Genomic DNA, 16,380 nt, shown 5'->3' with positions numbered 1-16,380 from the left:
CAGCTGGGCATGGGGGGGGCAGGGATTTTTGCTACCGATTCTCCGAACCAGCTGCCTCCATCGCTACCGGATCGAGTGATCCGGTCCGAACCGGGAGCATTTCACCTCTGGACTACAGTGAAGAGGCAGTTTCCTAGGAAAGATAGAGCAAATTCTAAGGGGGTGGGGCTGAGAAAAAAGACAACACAACCTGGACCTGGATCAGAGAAAGAGGAAAAGATTTAGCATAATCTCTCCCTAAAGTCTCCCCAGAGTGTATTTGTTATTTTTTGAGTAGTATAGGTTTAATCTGGCAAGGTTCTGGCTATAGGGTATAAGCAAATAAAGAACTGAATTTTGGCTGGATTGTTCTATGTTGTTGTTGAGCTGCAAAAAAGAAAAAAGAAAAATCAAGTTCTACAACATTATTTGAATGGACTAAAGATTAATATTGTTAGAAGTAAAAGAAAGGAAAATAATTGGAAAATAAAAGGAAAATAAAAAATTATTTGATCAAGATTAAAATAGATCGGGTGTGAATCCAGCCACAGAGTTGAAGACAGTCTCACCTGGGAAGTCTGTAGGTAGGAATAGGTAGTAGGCCAGGTCTGCCCCCGAGCAGTGTCGCTTTGCGGGGAGATGTGGAGGAAGCAGGTGCATTGGTCTGTTGAAGATCTTTCTGAGAAGGGGAGGGGGGTTTCCCCTTCGGGCCAGCTAGCACTGCTGGAGTGGGAAGAAGAGCCCCCAGCGGTCTTTTGCCCAACAAAGCTGGCTTAGGCGAGGGCTCAGCAGACTGCCCTAATGCAGGAGTTCGACCAGGGGTTGGCAGCAGAGGTGGTGGCTTGCTCAGTGTCGGGGGGAGAGCGCTTCCGCTTGGCCTGGCCTTCAGATACTCGCCGTCTTCACCTGCAGCGGCTATTGTATTTGTTTCTTCAAGCTTATTTCTCCTGGTCTTCAGGTAGTCACTTACTGAGTTCAGTTCTTCCACATATAAATGCTTTCCCTCACTTAACAGAAAGAGGAGTTGTCTAATGCCTAGAGGCACATGGTAACTCTCATAAAGCTCCCGTTCTAGAAAGCCATCCGCCAGATCAGCTGCTTTGTGGGAAAACTGTGCGTTGCTGTTGTTCATGCTCAGCAAAAATTTCCTGAAGTTCTTTAGCTATCAGAGCTAGGGCATCTTCCATGGGCATATTACGGAGAATTTTGATAGTCTGATGAAGCATGATTACGGTGCATGAGGAAAGTGTTATATTAGATGGTTCAACAAGAATGCAAAATGGAGAACCATAATTTTTAACTTCCAGGAGGGCACGTGTAAAACCTGATTCAGAAGTAAGGTATATCATTATCATCATCACAAGGCCATGATCCTGCAACCGATGGCCTATGGCTCTTGAATAATCTGCTTGGTCCTTGCTGATGGAAACAATGACACAGTCTGAAGGTCTATCTCTGTTGTATTCCTTCTCTATCTGCTGGTAAAACTGCAGGTTTACAACTTATCATGATGAGCATCCTTGGTGTGGCCTTTCTGAGGGTACTGGTGTTTCTCATAATTATCTTCATTCTCTGTTGATGGATGATTCTGCTGCCCAAAAAGTTCTTCAAAGCTGTTACCATCCTTCTGATCCTTCGGATAACCATTTGGTGGAGAGTAAGAACTCTTCTGAATGGATTTGTAAGGACTTATGTCCAGAAGTAGAGGAATCCACCCCGGTCTCTGCCTTTTTTCAGGATCGGGTGTTTGTGTTTGATCTATGGTTACTTTGGGCCATGAAGTCATTTTAGTTTCCGCTCGGGCTGCCCAGGTGCCCATCCACCCTGCGAGACAGGCCGGCCTAGTCGCTCTCCTCACGGAGTGGCTGTGACCCTCATTAAAATAGATCTGTTATTATTTCTGTTAACTCTTAGTGGACTTATTTTCCCTGCACCTTCTATCCTTTCGCTTTCCTTTTAGCTTTTTTCAGTTTGTGTTAGTTTTTACTGTTATAATTATCTTGAAAAAAATTACTACAAATAATAAGAAGTGACTATTCATTGTTTAACAATGCCAATATTTGTTGTTTAGCAATGCCAACAAACTACTTGTTTAAAATTGATTATATTCCTAATCATTTTTTAGAATAATAGAGGAAGGCTTCTACTGTATCTTCCACTGTACTCTAAAATGTCACTAAATTCTCTTCTTTCAAATATAAATTTTAATTCCTATTCATTGATTCTATGCCCGGTTTTAATGAAAACAATATTAAGTTTTGCATATATATAAATAAATAAATGGGTACAGCTGCAAGAAAAAGTATGTGAACCCCTTGGGATTACGTGGAGTTTTGCATGAATTGGTCATAAAATGTGCTCTGAACTTCATCTAAGTCACAACAATAGAAAAACACAGTCTGCTTAAAATAATACTACACAAACATTAGATGTTGCCATGGTTTAATTGAACATAACATGTAAACATTCACAGTGCAGGGAGGAAAAAGTATATGAACCTTTGGACTTAATAACTGGTTGACCCTCCTTTGGCAGCAATAACCTCAACCAAACGTTTCCTGTAGTTGCAGATCAGACCTGCACAACGATCTGGAATAATTTTGGACCACTCCTCTTCACAAAATTGTTTCAGTGTAGCAATATTCTTGGATGTCTGGTGTGAATCGCTTTCTTAAGGTCATGCCACACATTTCAATCGGGTTGAGGTCAGGACTCTTGACTGGGCCACTCCAGAAGGCGTATTCTGTGTTGTTGAAGCCATTTTTTTGTTGAATTACTTGTATGCTTTGGGTCATTGTCCTGTTGCATCACACATCCTCTGCGGAGCTTCAGTTGGCGGACAGATGGTCGTACGTTTTCCTGCAAAAGGTCTTGATAAACTCTGGAATTCATTTTCCCATTAATGACAACAATCCGTCCAGGCCTCGAGGCAGCAAAACAGCCCCAAACCATGATGCTCCCTCCGCCATGTTTTACAGTGGGGATGAGGTTTTGATGTTGGTGTGCTGTGCCTTTTTTTCTCCACACATAGTGTTGTGTGTTCTTCCCAAACAACTCAATTTTGGTTTCATCTGTCCACAGTATATTTTGCCAGTAGCGCTGTGGAACATCCAGGTGCTCTTTTGCAAACTTCAAACGTGCTGCAATATTTTTTTTGGACAGCAATGGCTTCCTCCGTGGTGTCCTCCCATGTACTCCATTCTTGTTTAATGTTTTCCTTATTGTAGATGTGTCAACAAAAATGTTAGCATGTGCCAGAGATTTCTGTAGGTCTTTAGCTGACACTCTAGGATTCTTCTTTACCTCATGAAGCATTCTGCGCTGTGCTCTTGCAGTCATTTTTACAGAACGACCACGCCTAGGGAGAGTTGCAACAGTGCTAAACTTTCTCCATTTGTAAACAGTCTGTCTTACCGTGGACACATGAACATCGAGGCTTTTGGAGATACTTTTGTAACCCTTTCCAGCTTCATGCAAGTCAACAATTCTTGATCGTAGGTCTTCTGAGAGCTCTTTTCTGTGAGGCATGGTTCACATCAGACAGTGCTTCTTGAAACCAGTAACCCCAAAACAGGTGTGTGTTTTTAAAGGGCATGACAGCTGTCAGCAACACATCCAATATCATCACACTGATTGGAGTCAAGGTTGGCTCACTCCTGGCTCCAATTAGCTCTTGGAAAAGTCATTAGGCTAGGGGCTCACATACTTTTTCCTCCCTGCACTGTGAATGTTTACATGTTATGTTCAATTAAACCATGGCAACATCTAATGTTTGTGTAGTATTATTTTAAGCAGACTGTGTTTTTCTATTGTTGTGACTTAGATGAAGTTCAGAGCACATTTTATGACCAATTCATGCAAAACTCCACGTAATCCCAAGGGGTTCACATACTTTTTCTTGCAACTGTATTTGAGATCTAAATTTAGCTTGTTGCAAAATAAATTAACATTTTAAACATTTTAAAAACTGAATAAAATAAGCAGGTAGGATACAGAAAACATTTCACTATTTGGGGGAAGCAAGTGAAGTAGTTGAATCATTTGCTTTTTAGTTTTAATAACCTTAGGGAGATTTTTTTTTTCTGAACAAGTAAGAAAAATCTACAACTTGCTCATATATGCTACAATTGAGTTGTGCGCCTCAATTGTAATTCTTACCACAAATTCTTTTTAAATGTTACAGAGACCCTTAATTCTATGTGCACATTGCGTGGCATTTTTACTTAATGGCAATTGAAAAACTCTGAAAAGCATTTATGATGTGTGAAATAGTAATATGGAACATATTAAAATATTACAATATTTTATCATATTTAGAAGATTTTAAGTTCTTTCGAACTTGATAGAATAAACCTACACTAAATTAATTGAGCTTACCTCATTTGAAGTGATCTTTATATTTTCAGTTGAAGTACATTGTGATTTGCAAGTAAAAGTTTTAGGTATTTTAATCTATTAGACATATTTGATACAGTACTGTAAATATGAAATATATCAGCATCTAAGCATTTTTGTAATATGGATAGCATATTGAACCTTCAGATACCATAGAGGTAATAACTATGTGGTAGAAAATAAAAAAATTAAATATAAATAAAAAATAAATGGAAGAACACTATTATAGGGGCCATATGATTGTTTGGATTCTTTGCCTAAGCACCTCAGAATTTTGTATTGGAGATTCTCTTCCATTTTGGCAGGTAACATCTTGATAGAGAAATAATATCCTCACAATGCTCTAAGGTAGCATGGAGAAGGGTGGGAAGATGGCACATGGAAAAAAATGGTTCAGAATCCACCCTTCACCTAACTCCCAGTGGGGGAGGTAGGGCGGGGATTTAGATAAACTTAAGCTTTGATTACTTTTAGAAAGCAAGTGAAGGAGTTGATGGAACAATATAGATATTTCTCGGTTTTTATTTTCACTTTGCCAGGTTACATCCAGCCGAGTGATCCAATAATATGGAATTGTTCTCCCCATGAATTTCTAGCTTTCATTCTAAGAAGAAAATTACCTACTTTATGTTTGTTATGAATGTTTTTGACTCTAATGTAGCATGCTATCCCTTTTATTTTCAAGGATTTCTGATGACTTATTTTAACACCGTATTCTATTTCTGAATACTAGTTTCTTCTTTCCATTTAATTTGTGAAAAATATAAATGAGTGTATCTTAAAATGTATATATGATGCCTTCCTCACAATTTAGGAAACACCTATTCTCATGGAAATGTGTGGCAAAGGGTATAATTTTCAGCAGATTAAAAAGTGCACATCATTCATTAAAGAAATTGTTTATTTCTGTAATATAGTAGATGTAATGTCTTACATTAAAGAATATTATCCTTATAACCTGATTTATTTCTATTGTGTTCATATATACTTTCCATTATCTTCTGAAGCTGAAACCAAGAAGCATTAAGTTTTTAATACTTGTTCTTTTTAACCAATTGTGGTTCTCTGATATTTCAGGACTGTTTATTGTTTGAGCAATATAAGAATATAGTCTAGAATTTCAGTTGGGTTAGCACCAACTTTTATTTAGCCAAAAGCAGTTCTGGTATTTTACAGCAGACATTTCTTCCGATGCAGAGAGCACTCTCAACAGTGGGCTGCCCTAGGTGCTGACCTCATAATTTCAAGAAGCAGGTGGAGGTGGCAATTATAGCTATGGCCACTATCTTGAACCTTCTGTACTAGGTGATGAATTGCAAATGGCTAGCCCAGTGCACAACAATAAACTCAAATAAATCTTCAATGTGTAATAATGACAAGACTGAAAGACTGGCAGCTATAACAAGGCTGCTTTTGTCACCCACTTTACTGTAGCCTTCATATCCATCATTATCAGCTGGAGCTAGCTCAAGAGCTGGACAAGAAGGTCTGAAGAAGGATGAGTTGTTTGCACTGAAGCGTCCAGTAGGTCCCATCTGGCAGAGAGTAAATGGGATTTTTTTTTCATTCTGCCTGTTCAGTGGGCCAGAGCTGTCCATCATTTTGGGCAGAGATCTGATTGCATCATGCTGTGGGACAATATGGCTCAGTTGTTTAATATAGGCACTGATAATCAAAATAAGAGTATTGCCTTTTTATTCATATTACTATTTTCCCCAAAATTGTATAGCAAAAGCAATGTCCTTACATTAAGTTTAAACACTGATGTCTAAAGCATGCTTATGTAATTACTATTATATGCTTCTAGAGAGATGACAATATTGTCCTCTGTTAAGAGATATTTGGATATTTCCTCAAACATAACAGACATTGTAAACGCTTCTTCAATTTGATCAAGCCTCTAGCAAATTTCAAAGAGAAATCCTATATTCTATTTGGGAAACTTATTGTATCAGAGCTCTATTCATGCCTTTAGTCCAAAAGCAGATTGGTTGAGTTCATACCATAAATTAGCTTTAATATATTAAAGCTGAGCAGACCCACTAGAGCAGGAGTGTCAAACTCAAGGCCCACAGGCTAGATCCGGCCTGCGGGGTGCTTAGTTTTGGCCTACAGGGCTGGAAACAGCAAAGGACTGGCCCTCCCAAGATCAATTTTCATTGGCTTGCAGGAGGCTGTCATAGCTGAAAATGGAGCTTGGGAGCCTATTTTCACTGACAGAGCGCTCGGGCCACCACATGAGTGACATCAAGCTGACCACGCCCACTCCAGTGCCCCAAGGTCAAACACAACCCAACTCAGTTCATGAAGTACCTTTTTTAATGTTTTGCACAGCCTCACATAATTACACTTATTCAAGTAAAAGCCTGAAATAGAGAAAAGAAGTTGGGTCATTTCATGCAACTGTAGATAGAACAGGGTTTTGTTATGTCAGTTACATGCCCCAGGTTTGTATTATGCTACAGATCCCATCTGTTAGAAACGAGCTGAGCATACGATCCACTGTTTCTTCTGTCTTTTTGCACAATCTGTACCTTCAGTCATTTGATAATTTTTCAATTCTGGCCTTGATTGCTTTAGTTTGAATAACTTGCTCTTGTGCAGCCAAAATCAAGCTTTTAGTTTCTTTTTTAATGTTCCAGTTGTAATCCATTGCCAGGTTTCTCCTCAATCTTTTGTAGAAATTAGCTATATAATATTTTTCCTTACCAACATTACATATTTTTATTATTTTACTTCAATATTCATGTTTTGTTTCTGCTCAGTGTTCTAATTTTTAACTTCATCAGCGCTCTTCTTCAGTGACTTTACATAAACAGCCAATTTCTTCTTTGACAGTTTGACTTGAAATAAACATCTGCCTCCTATTTCAGTGAATCAATTATTGTCTATCAATATCACTATGGGGTGTAATGTATAGTGCATAGTCATTAATTTTCTTGTTTTTTTCTATCCAAACAGTCTAGTTCATTTGTGAATATTTTTTGTAGGAAAGAGAAATTTATTTTTGTTGGAAAGAGACTGGTGGTGCCAGGGGAAACAGTCAAGCAGGGAATTAGTCTAGAATCCTTACATGGGCACAAAAGGGCAAAGTCCAACCCCCTCTTGAATGCTATTGAACTTTATATAATCCTACCCAGGTACAGATTCCTGTGTATAGGCATGAGCAAAATCAGCAAATTGAATTATTCACATGCGGACCAGGTTGTTCACACCTTCCATAATTGTTGCACAACTATTTGTGAATAATTATTATTCCTCTTTTAATTACTCTTTGCCCAGTGCTTCTAGAATAGGAGGTGGCAGTAATTTATTTTATTTACTTAGTTTATTCAATTATATGGTTGCTCACCTAAACAAAGCTGCCTATCTCCAGAAAGTGATTCTGGGATACTAACAAAAATTAAAAACATATCAATACCAAAACCAATCCATAGTACATATGTACCTAGGTACATAAAGGGTCTAATTGTTAATATTTTTATTATTAATTATTATTACTAGATAACTACCTAGAGCAGGGGTGTCAAACTCACGTCACGGCGGCATCACATGATGCATCGGGACTTTTTCCCTTCGCTAAACCGGGGGTGGGCATGGCCAGCGTGTGACGCATCCGGCTCAACAAAACCTAGACAGGGAGAGGAAAGAAAGTGTGTGTGTGTGTATGAGAGAGAGAAGGGAGAGAGGGAGAAGAGGAGAGGCGAGAGAGAGAGAGAAGAGAGGGAGTGAGGGAGAGAAGGGGGAGAGGGAGAGAGAGAGAGAGAAGAGAGGAGAGAGAGAGAGAGAGAAGAGAGAGAGAAGAGAGGAGAGAGAGAGAGAAGAGAGAGAGATGGGCTGGGAGTTTGACAGCCCTGACCTAGAGGCAGTGATGGACTGGAAGAGTGCCAACATACTGAATAAAAGGCAATTTTTGAAAGCAATCTAGAAGTTTCAGCTTGGAGAGAATTACTGTGACATGGATACAGCATGTCTGGCTTCCTCTGAATTGCCAAACACAATTTCAGGCACTGATAGTACTCTGTAAAATTCTAAATGGCTTAGAGGCCAAGAATCTCGCTACCATTCACCCTGTGCATTAAGTACTTCTATGTAGTTCCATCTGTACAGATCTGAGTATAACCAATTAATAAGTTTTGTAATGCCATATAATTCTTTGTTCAATATTATAGTTTTAAAAATAGTGTGAACGTTAAAAAATGCATACATTTAGAGAACAATTTTGTACCATTAAAAAAAACTTTACTATTTTGTAAAACAGATCTGTTAAAAACTTTTATTTATTTAATTCAATTTACATAGTTGGACATTTCACAAGGGTGACTCTGGGCAGCTAACACAGTTCAAAACATAACCAACCGTAAAAATTAAATAACTGCCAGCAAAAGTAAAAAACAAACAGTTGAACTATGATTCATATAACCAGTATGATATTTTAACCAGTAAGAATTTACTCTAATAAGACAGTTTGGATTGAAATGTCTATGGAGATTCTCAGTCATCCAGGTTATCAAAGGTCTCAAAGGTGCTTTTTTCAGGAGGCAACCGGACTTTCTTGTTTTTCTTTGAAGACATTTCGCTTCTCATCCAAGAAGCTTCCTCAAGAGCTGAGGATCTTCAAAGAAAAACAAGAAAGTCCAGTTGCCTCCTGAAAAAGGCACCTTTGGGTTCTGACTTGAAGAACAGAATAAATAAAAATCATTAAATGCAAAGTTCTAAATATTTCTATTCAGTAAATCCTGCAGACTTCAAAGAGGTAGGTGTGTTTAAGTTTGTAGCATAGAGCAGGTGACATGCACACCTTCCTATACAGCTAATCCCTTTGTATAGGCATCCATAGTATTCTGTTGTACTGTAGGCTTACAAGCTATCAAATGAGCAGTGAGCATGACAGTATTAAACTACCAACAGAGATGTGATTTAATTTGCTTTACAGAATATAAGAACACATATTGTGGAAACCACAAACAATCAGGCAATCAAATCTTTCTAGTTATCTGTTTCTTGTGCACGGAGAATCTCACTGCAGCTATTACTATAAAACGTTCTCTAAGTACATAAAGGCTCTAATCGTTAAGATTTTTATTACCAGCCACCCATACAGAGCCGCAAATTGCCTTGTTTCAGATTTATTATGTATTACTCCAGAAATTCTATAAAGATCAAAAGAACTGATTACAATGTTGACCTTTGCATTAACTCATCTGAATTTAAATTCAAGTGTTTGATTTGGGAAAATAAGTCCATTTATCATAGGTCTGCTACTGAGGGGATTGTGCAGCCCTGATTGGGAGTGCTGAAACCAAATTCATTTATTGAACGTCGGCTTGAAAATTGTTTGTAGGACAAGAGAAACAAAAGTTTGACGTGTTATTCTGGTGTGTCGAGGGAACAGTGTAGCAGTTGCCCTTTTCAAAACATCTAGTGGTCAATCTGTTTCAATGTTGCATGTGAAGATACAGGGTATTAATAATTAAGACAAGTACACATAGTTTTCAACAGGCAAATCATCATTAGGCTTAACATCAAGTATCTTTTTTAGATGTTAGAAAAAGTACGGTAGTACAGTATAAAGGTTACAGCTGAAAGATGTGGTAGAAAGGAATTGGCACTGTGAAGTAGTGGAAATATTTTTTCCGTCATAATATTTCTGTTGCCCATATACATAATATAGTGATAAATAAAATATAGTGAGGATAATATCAGTTCTCTTATTCTGACACATTCACCAAAAATGTAACTTATAGAAAGGCAAAAGAGAAAAATTAAGATTTTTTTCCCCAACTAAAACTAATTATTAATTGCTTAAAATGCTCATTTCAGGATCCAGAGGCCGGGGGGGGGGATGTTAATTATTTTAAATGCACTCAGTTTTATTTGCCAAGTATAAACACTATCAATGAAAAATATTGACAACACTCAAACAGATATCATATTGAAAAAAGTAGAAAATTCAGAGACTATGAGTAAAGTGTTGAAGGACCCACTATGTATTCCTTCAACATAATTTTGTGAAGTGCTTGTCTTTTAAGTTAATAAATGAAGAAACTCATTTGCTGTCAAATTATTCTGTCCATTACATTTTCTAAATTTCAGGTCTTAAAACTGAAATTATTTCTTAAAAGTTTAATGATGCCATCCTTCTTCCTTGTTTTTCAAAATCTTGGCTCAACTCTTTCATTAGTGCCCAAAGTGAGTGCGAAACATATGCTGTACAGTAATAGTGCTTGCATTCACTCTGGGTACACTTCTATTACGTATTGTTATTTATTGTCAATATTTTGTTTTCTTATTTGTTTCTCCCAACTTTTTTTCCATGTATTTTTTCCCATTGAGATAGTTTAGATTGTAAATGGAAATAAGGGCCCTTTGTGTGTCTTTGTGGGGAGGAGTTCTTACACTATTTTCACAAATTCTTGAGTACCAACTTGTGAAAAAATAATATTTATGTTTGGTTCTAAAGATGAGCAATTCCAAAAAGTTATCCATGAAGTCTGAAACTGGCTTTTTCCTCTGCATTTCTTTTTCCTCTTAAAGAGTATGAAGTAGAAAGACTTTGAATAAAACATCTCTATGACATACACATACGCGCATACACACACACAGAAAATCTTATTGGTGTTTGTAGATGTGACGGGTCAGATGTCTGTCAGTAGTGAGGTACTAGTACATGGCAAGACAGCATGTTTGCTGGGTACTCTGTCATGCTATTCTGTCCATGAACAATTTAATGAAAAGGAGAAGCAGGTGGAATCCGAATCTGATTTCTAGTGTGAAATAAGCTTGCCTTGTTGCATGGTTTATGGTGATTTAGAACTGTCAAGGCACTTTCAACAGCTGGTAAGATGGACAGGTTTTACTAAAGCTGAGCCACATTCTAACTGAAGGAGCTGCATGAAATGTTTTGAACGTAGTACTATTTGGGGAATTTAGTAATTTCTATAAGATATTGTATTGCTGTTAAGTCTCGATGTTTTGACAGAAGAGCATAATACTAGTAATATATATTTCATTTTATTTTTGAAAAAAATCAAATCTGGATATTTTAGATTCTGCATGCATGACCATTCATTGGCTGCAGATGTGCTTGCTATTTCTTACTTGCAAAATCCCAAATATTCCCATGACATTTAACTACACTAGATTAGGGCCAATTTAAAATTTCACAGCACATGTGACAGACCACAGTTACCAATATTCTCAAACAGATATACTGCTACTTTAAAAAAAAATACACATCATCATCTTGATACTTTTTAGATAAATCTGTCCTGAAGTTTAACATATCTTCTTGCTCAAGGATATGTAACTACTTTCAGCTTGAGGAACACGTCTAGTGTTTGCATTCATGTTAAGGACAGCATTGCTGGAATTTTAACAGATAAAATGGATGCCGAAAATAACTGGAAGGCTTAAAGCACCTATTTTATCCTTTTTGTAAAGGATAAAAAAGAGTTTGGACTCTTAAGGACACAAAATGGATGTAGAAGGGCTGCACATTTTGTATCCTGATTGTGAAAGCATTATTGATTGAATTGGCTAAGTAGTGACATTATGAACAATGGGCTTTGGACTTTACCCTAAACTCACGTTTAAGTAAGTTCTATTAACGAACCATTTTGAACTGGCAGGAAACTATCCAGCAGAGAAAAAATAGGCCTTGTACATTAAACAGAAAATGATGCCTCTAATATGATATACAAAGAAGATGCTACATTTATCTTCATTGAACTATATTTTAAATACAGAGCTACTACTGAAATATAACTGCTAGCTAACAGTGAATGATTAGCTTCTCATCCATAACTTGAATGTTGTCTTAAAGCCTAATGGTAGCAGGTGGTAATGTGATTTAGATGAAAAGACAAATAATATTATGTCAATGAATATATAATTCTCCCCAATTTAGCAGCAACTCAGAATTAACCCAAAGATATTTTTTCAAGAGGCAACTGGTCTTTCTTGTTAATAATAATAATAATAATAATAATAATAATAATAATAATAATAATAATAATAATAATAATAATAATATAATAATAATAATAATAGTAATAATAATAATAATAATAATATAATTTTATTTATTTAATATTTTTATTTATGTTCTTCTTTGAAGACATTTCACTTATTATCCAAAAAGCTTCTTGGATGAGAAGCAAAACATCGTCAAAGAAAAACAAAGTCCAGTTACTTCTTGAAAAAGCACCTGTGGGACAGCCATGACCTGGATGGCTGAGAATCTTCATAGACAACTCAGAGTTTAAGATATTGAAAATTCCTTTAGAACAAGATTGTGATCCCTTTGTTCTTGCAAAAGGAAATCCTTGGCCTTCAATAACCAAGTACTTCAAAAAGTGGTTAGGGACAAAGCAAAATGTTATATCAATGATATAAAGAATACCGAATAGGGCTAGTAAGTAGCTACTTGATTTAGTTATTTTCATATAAAAGCAATTCATTTCTTCTACCGTACATGGACCAGTTGTTATAGAAAGATTAAGCAATCTAACTCTTTTCATAAAACAATAAAATCAACTTTGAGTTACTTATAAAGTAATATAAAGTAATAAAGGTGGAATCGAAAATATCTTTTTAAATAAACTGTCACATCATAGGTTGATGTGAAGCTTTTTAGTATTTTTTTAAATAGAAGGTAATAGTATAATTCTGCTTTGGAACTTAATTTGGGGGTCTTTATTCATTATTACCAAGGGCTAGAAAGCTTTCCTCATGTATAGTGGATAATATATTTTTCCTAACATACATATAATCGTAAACTATTGATGAATTAAATAGAATTAATAATTCAAAAATTATTGGGCACCCTTCTGTTTAGTCTAATGCCCCCCCCAGAAGTAATCCCTTCTAAGCCTTAAGTATCTAAGGCTTCATGTATAGCAAATGTATTTTTGAATAGGTTCCAATGAAACCTGTGTGATTTGCTTCCATGTAACATTGTTAAAATCAGATTGTAAACATTCAGCATTATTTAATGTTTCTAAGTCATCTAATACATTTATTTTTGTATGTCTTATACCACTTTTTTTTTAAAAAAAAAATATGATAGAAAGGTTTTTATAAGCAATCCCTTACCTAGAGCTCTCCTTTTGTGTGGTATATATTTCATGCTAATAATCAAGGATTACTGTGGGTCAGCATGTCATATCCCAGTGGTGTCTAGTGAGATGGAAGGTTATCTTATATGTCAGCTAGATAACCCTGTGAACAATTTTGAGCAGTCAAGATAATGGGACTGAATTCTGAAGCAAAGTAGAACTCTAAAATAAGGCCAGAAATATCCCAGAATACCATGCTATGTGTCTGCAAAATAATATTTCTTACAACTACAGTCACCTTTTGCCATCATTAGTCATTTAGGTCTGACAACATTCTCCCTAATAGGGTACAATTAAGGGAATGGTAGAATCAAGTGCATAATCCCATAGTAAACAAGAGAACAAATCTTAAATCCTGACAATGTTTACTTAAATCTAATTTCCATTAAAAATAAATAGATAATTTCAAAGAATATATATTTAGAAGTAAAATAGTTATATGATACAATTATATGATAAAATATTACATTGAAGGTGTATCCTCCATGTACGAAGTTTTACATTATAGGGCAAAATTGACAAGATTTTTCACAGGTGTGCATTGATGTAAAAAAAATTGCTATATGTAATCAGAAGTGTTACCCCTAAATAATTTTTCCTTTGCTAACATACTTTATCGATTAGATCCTTCAATAAATATTAATAAATATCTTGCAACACCTTAAAATCTGTCGGGTATTATGTTTTAAGATTCTGTGGACTATAATCTATTTCATCAAATACAACTGAGTATTACACTTATTTGACAAGCATAATACAAGGTTATAATTACTTGGCATTGTTCATCTAATGGTGGCCTGGAATTATTTTATATTGGCATCAACTGTACCTGCTTCCAGGTGTTTCTTAATTAAAACTTACTTTATTAATCCAATAAGACAGAGGCATTCAATATATTCTCTCCTGAAATAAAACATGCACACGCAGATTTGTTTGAGTTGAATTGTCCTTGGATTGGACTTTTTCTTTTTCTTAGTTTTTTGTACATAGGACTTTCCTCTTAAGTGCAAAAAACACACAGTAATGCACTACAGCAGGGGTGTCAAACTCAAGGCCCGGGGGTTGGATCCAGCCCCTGGGGTGCTTAGATCTGGCCCATGGCGCCACCTTGGAAACAGCAAAGGACCGGCCCACTGTGCCTCTGCCAATGAAAACTGAGCTCAGAAGGGCTGCATGCATCCTTCCCGAGCTCTGTTTTCACTGGCAGAGGGCTGCAGGAGGCCATCACAGCCAAAAACAGAGCTCGTTTTTGCTGGCAGAGTGCTCGGGCCACCACAGGTACCCCCGACACAAGTGATGTTGAGCTGGCCACGCCCACCCTAGCCACACTCATTCCGTCCCCACATGATCAAACACAACCCTGATGCGTCCCTCAATGAAATCGAGTTTGACACCCCTGCACTACAGCATTTAAAATAAATGGGAATTTTGAACGTCATTTTACTTCAACATTTTTTATTATAAAAAAAGTGTCGATCAAGCAGGGATTCAGCCCAAAAGCTCATCACTGCTTGATTGCTTATTGCAATTATGAAAAGTAAGAAATGGCAAAACTAGATGTATAAAAGATTAGATTCAAGTTGTTTCCTGAGCTTGCTTTGTTTGCTTTGTAAGTATAATAGCGACACCCAAGAAAACAAAAGTTGAATAATTGACTGCCATCTCCCTGCTTTATCATCAGTACTAATTTATATTTACATGTCTCTTCTTTGGGAAAAAAAAATAGAAAATGTACTTTGCATTTCCTCTGTGTACTTCTATATAAATGATCTTGTCCATGCCTTAGTGTTATAGAAAGAGATTACATACAGAACATCGATAGCATCTTGAAATGAATAAACTTTGTAGGGTGATAAATGAAACAAGCCTCATACAAAGGTATTTCTCTTCAGCTATTCAGAAAGTGCTATCATAATAATAGATGACAAGGTGACTTATGTAGCCCTTGGTCAGCCAGTAGAGGCCACTCACTGCGTGCTACATAAAGCTGGACACTGATTCGGCAATATATTTTTCCTGCTTTATGTCTCTATATACTCACTCTAAACATAGTACAATTACCTCGTCTGAGCCTGCCAACATCTTTCTAACTTTTTGTTCTTGTTGTTTTTCGCAGCAAGATTTTACTCTAACAAAATAAACTGAGCAGGATTGTTTAATCACAGCTTCCATATTCTTTCTGTATGGCAGCTTTCTAGGATTGTGTAAAATACATTTGGCCATTTGCATTTTATGCATAACATTATTCTGAATATTTTTAAAATTAATAGAATTTGTGCTTCTTAACCAAACATATTTTTTCTGCATTTTCACCTATCCCAAGTGGATATTTTAAAGAATGATTCATTTAAAATTATCTGACTAATGATTGTAAATTTTGAAATCAGCATATATTTTTGCCCACATACAAGTAGTCTTTGACTTATTCCATTCATTGAACCGTTCATTTAGTGACCATTCAAAATTACAGTGGCACTGAAAAAAGTGACTTATGACAATTTTTCACATTTACAACTGTTGTAACATCCCCATGGCCACGTGATTAAAACTCAGATGCTTAGTGACTGGCATCTATTTATGACGGTTGCAGTGATCACCTTTTGTGACCTTCTGACAAGCAAAGTCAATGGGAAAGCCAGATTCACTTAACAACCATGATACTAGGTTAATATCTGCAGTCATTCACTTAACAACTGTGGCAAGAAAGGTCATAAAATGGGACAAAACTCACTTAACACTCTTGCTTAGTAATGGAAATTTTGGACTCAATTATAGTTGTAAATTGAAGTCTGCCTGTATTTAAATTTTCCAGAATGCAGATTTTGAAACTGCAATTTACTTCCAAATAATACCACATATATCTTCTCCACCTACACATCCATAAATC

The 16,380-nt window shown here is 36.3% G+C and overlaps 2 protein-coding genes across 3 annotated transcripts in view; one reads left to right on the top strand and one right to left on the bottom strand.

Moving 5' to 3' along the window:
* Positions 1-16,380, top strand: part of GPATCH2 (G-patch domain containing 2) — a 100,789-nt gene that overhangs the window by 46,662 nt on the left and 37,747 nt on the right. The window lies entirely within an intron of this gene.
* Positions 545-1,765, bottom strand: LOC139327447 (nuclear receptor coactivator 5-like). Its single transcript, XM_070957277.1, is given in 3 exon segments — positions 545-1,094; positions 1,096-1,475; positions 1,478-1,765. Coding segments are annotated over 3 exon segments (1,218 nt in total).

Source organism: Pituophis catenifer, unplaced genomic scaffold, assembly GCF_029215685.1.
Source record: "Pituophis catenifer annectens isolate HBS135680 unplaced genomic scaffold, rPitCat1.0.hap2 SCAF_1, whole genome shotgun sequence".
Taxonomy (NCBI): Eukaryota; Metazoa; Chordata; class Lepidosauria; order Squamata; family Colubridae; genus Pituophis; species Pituophis catenifer.
Note: the sequence above shows the minus strand (reverse complement) of the source record. Positions and strands in the feature narration are given on the sequence as shown.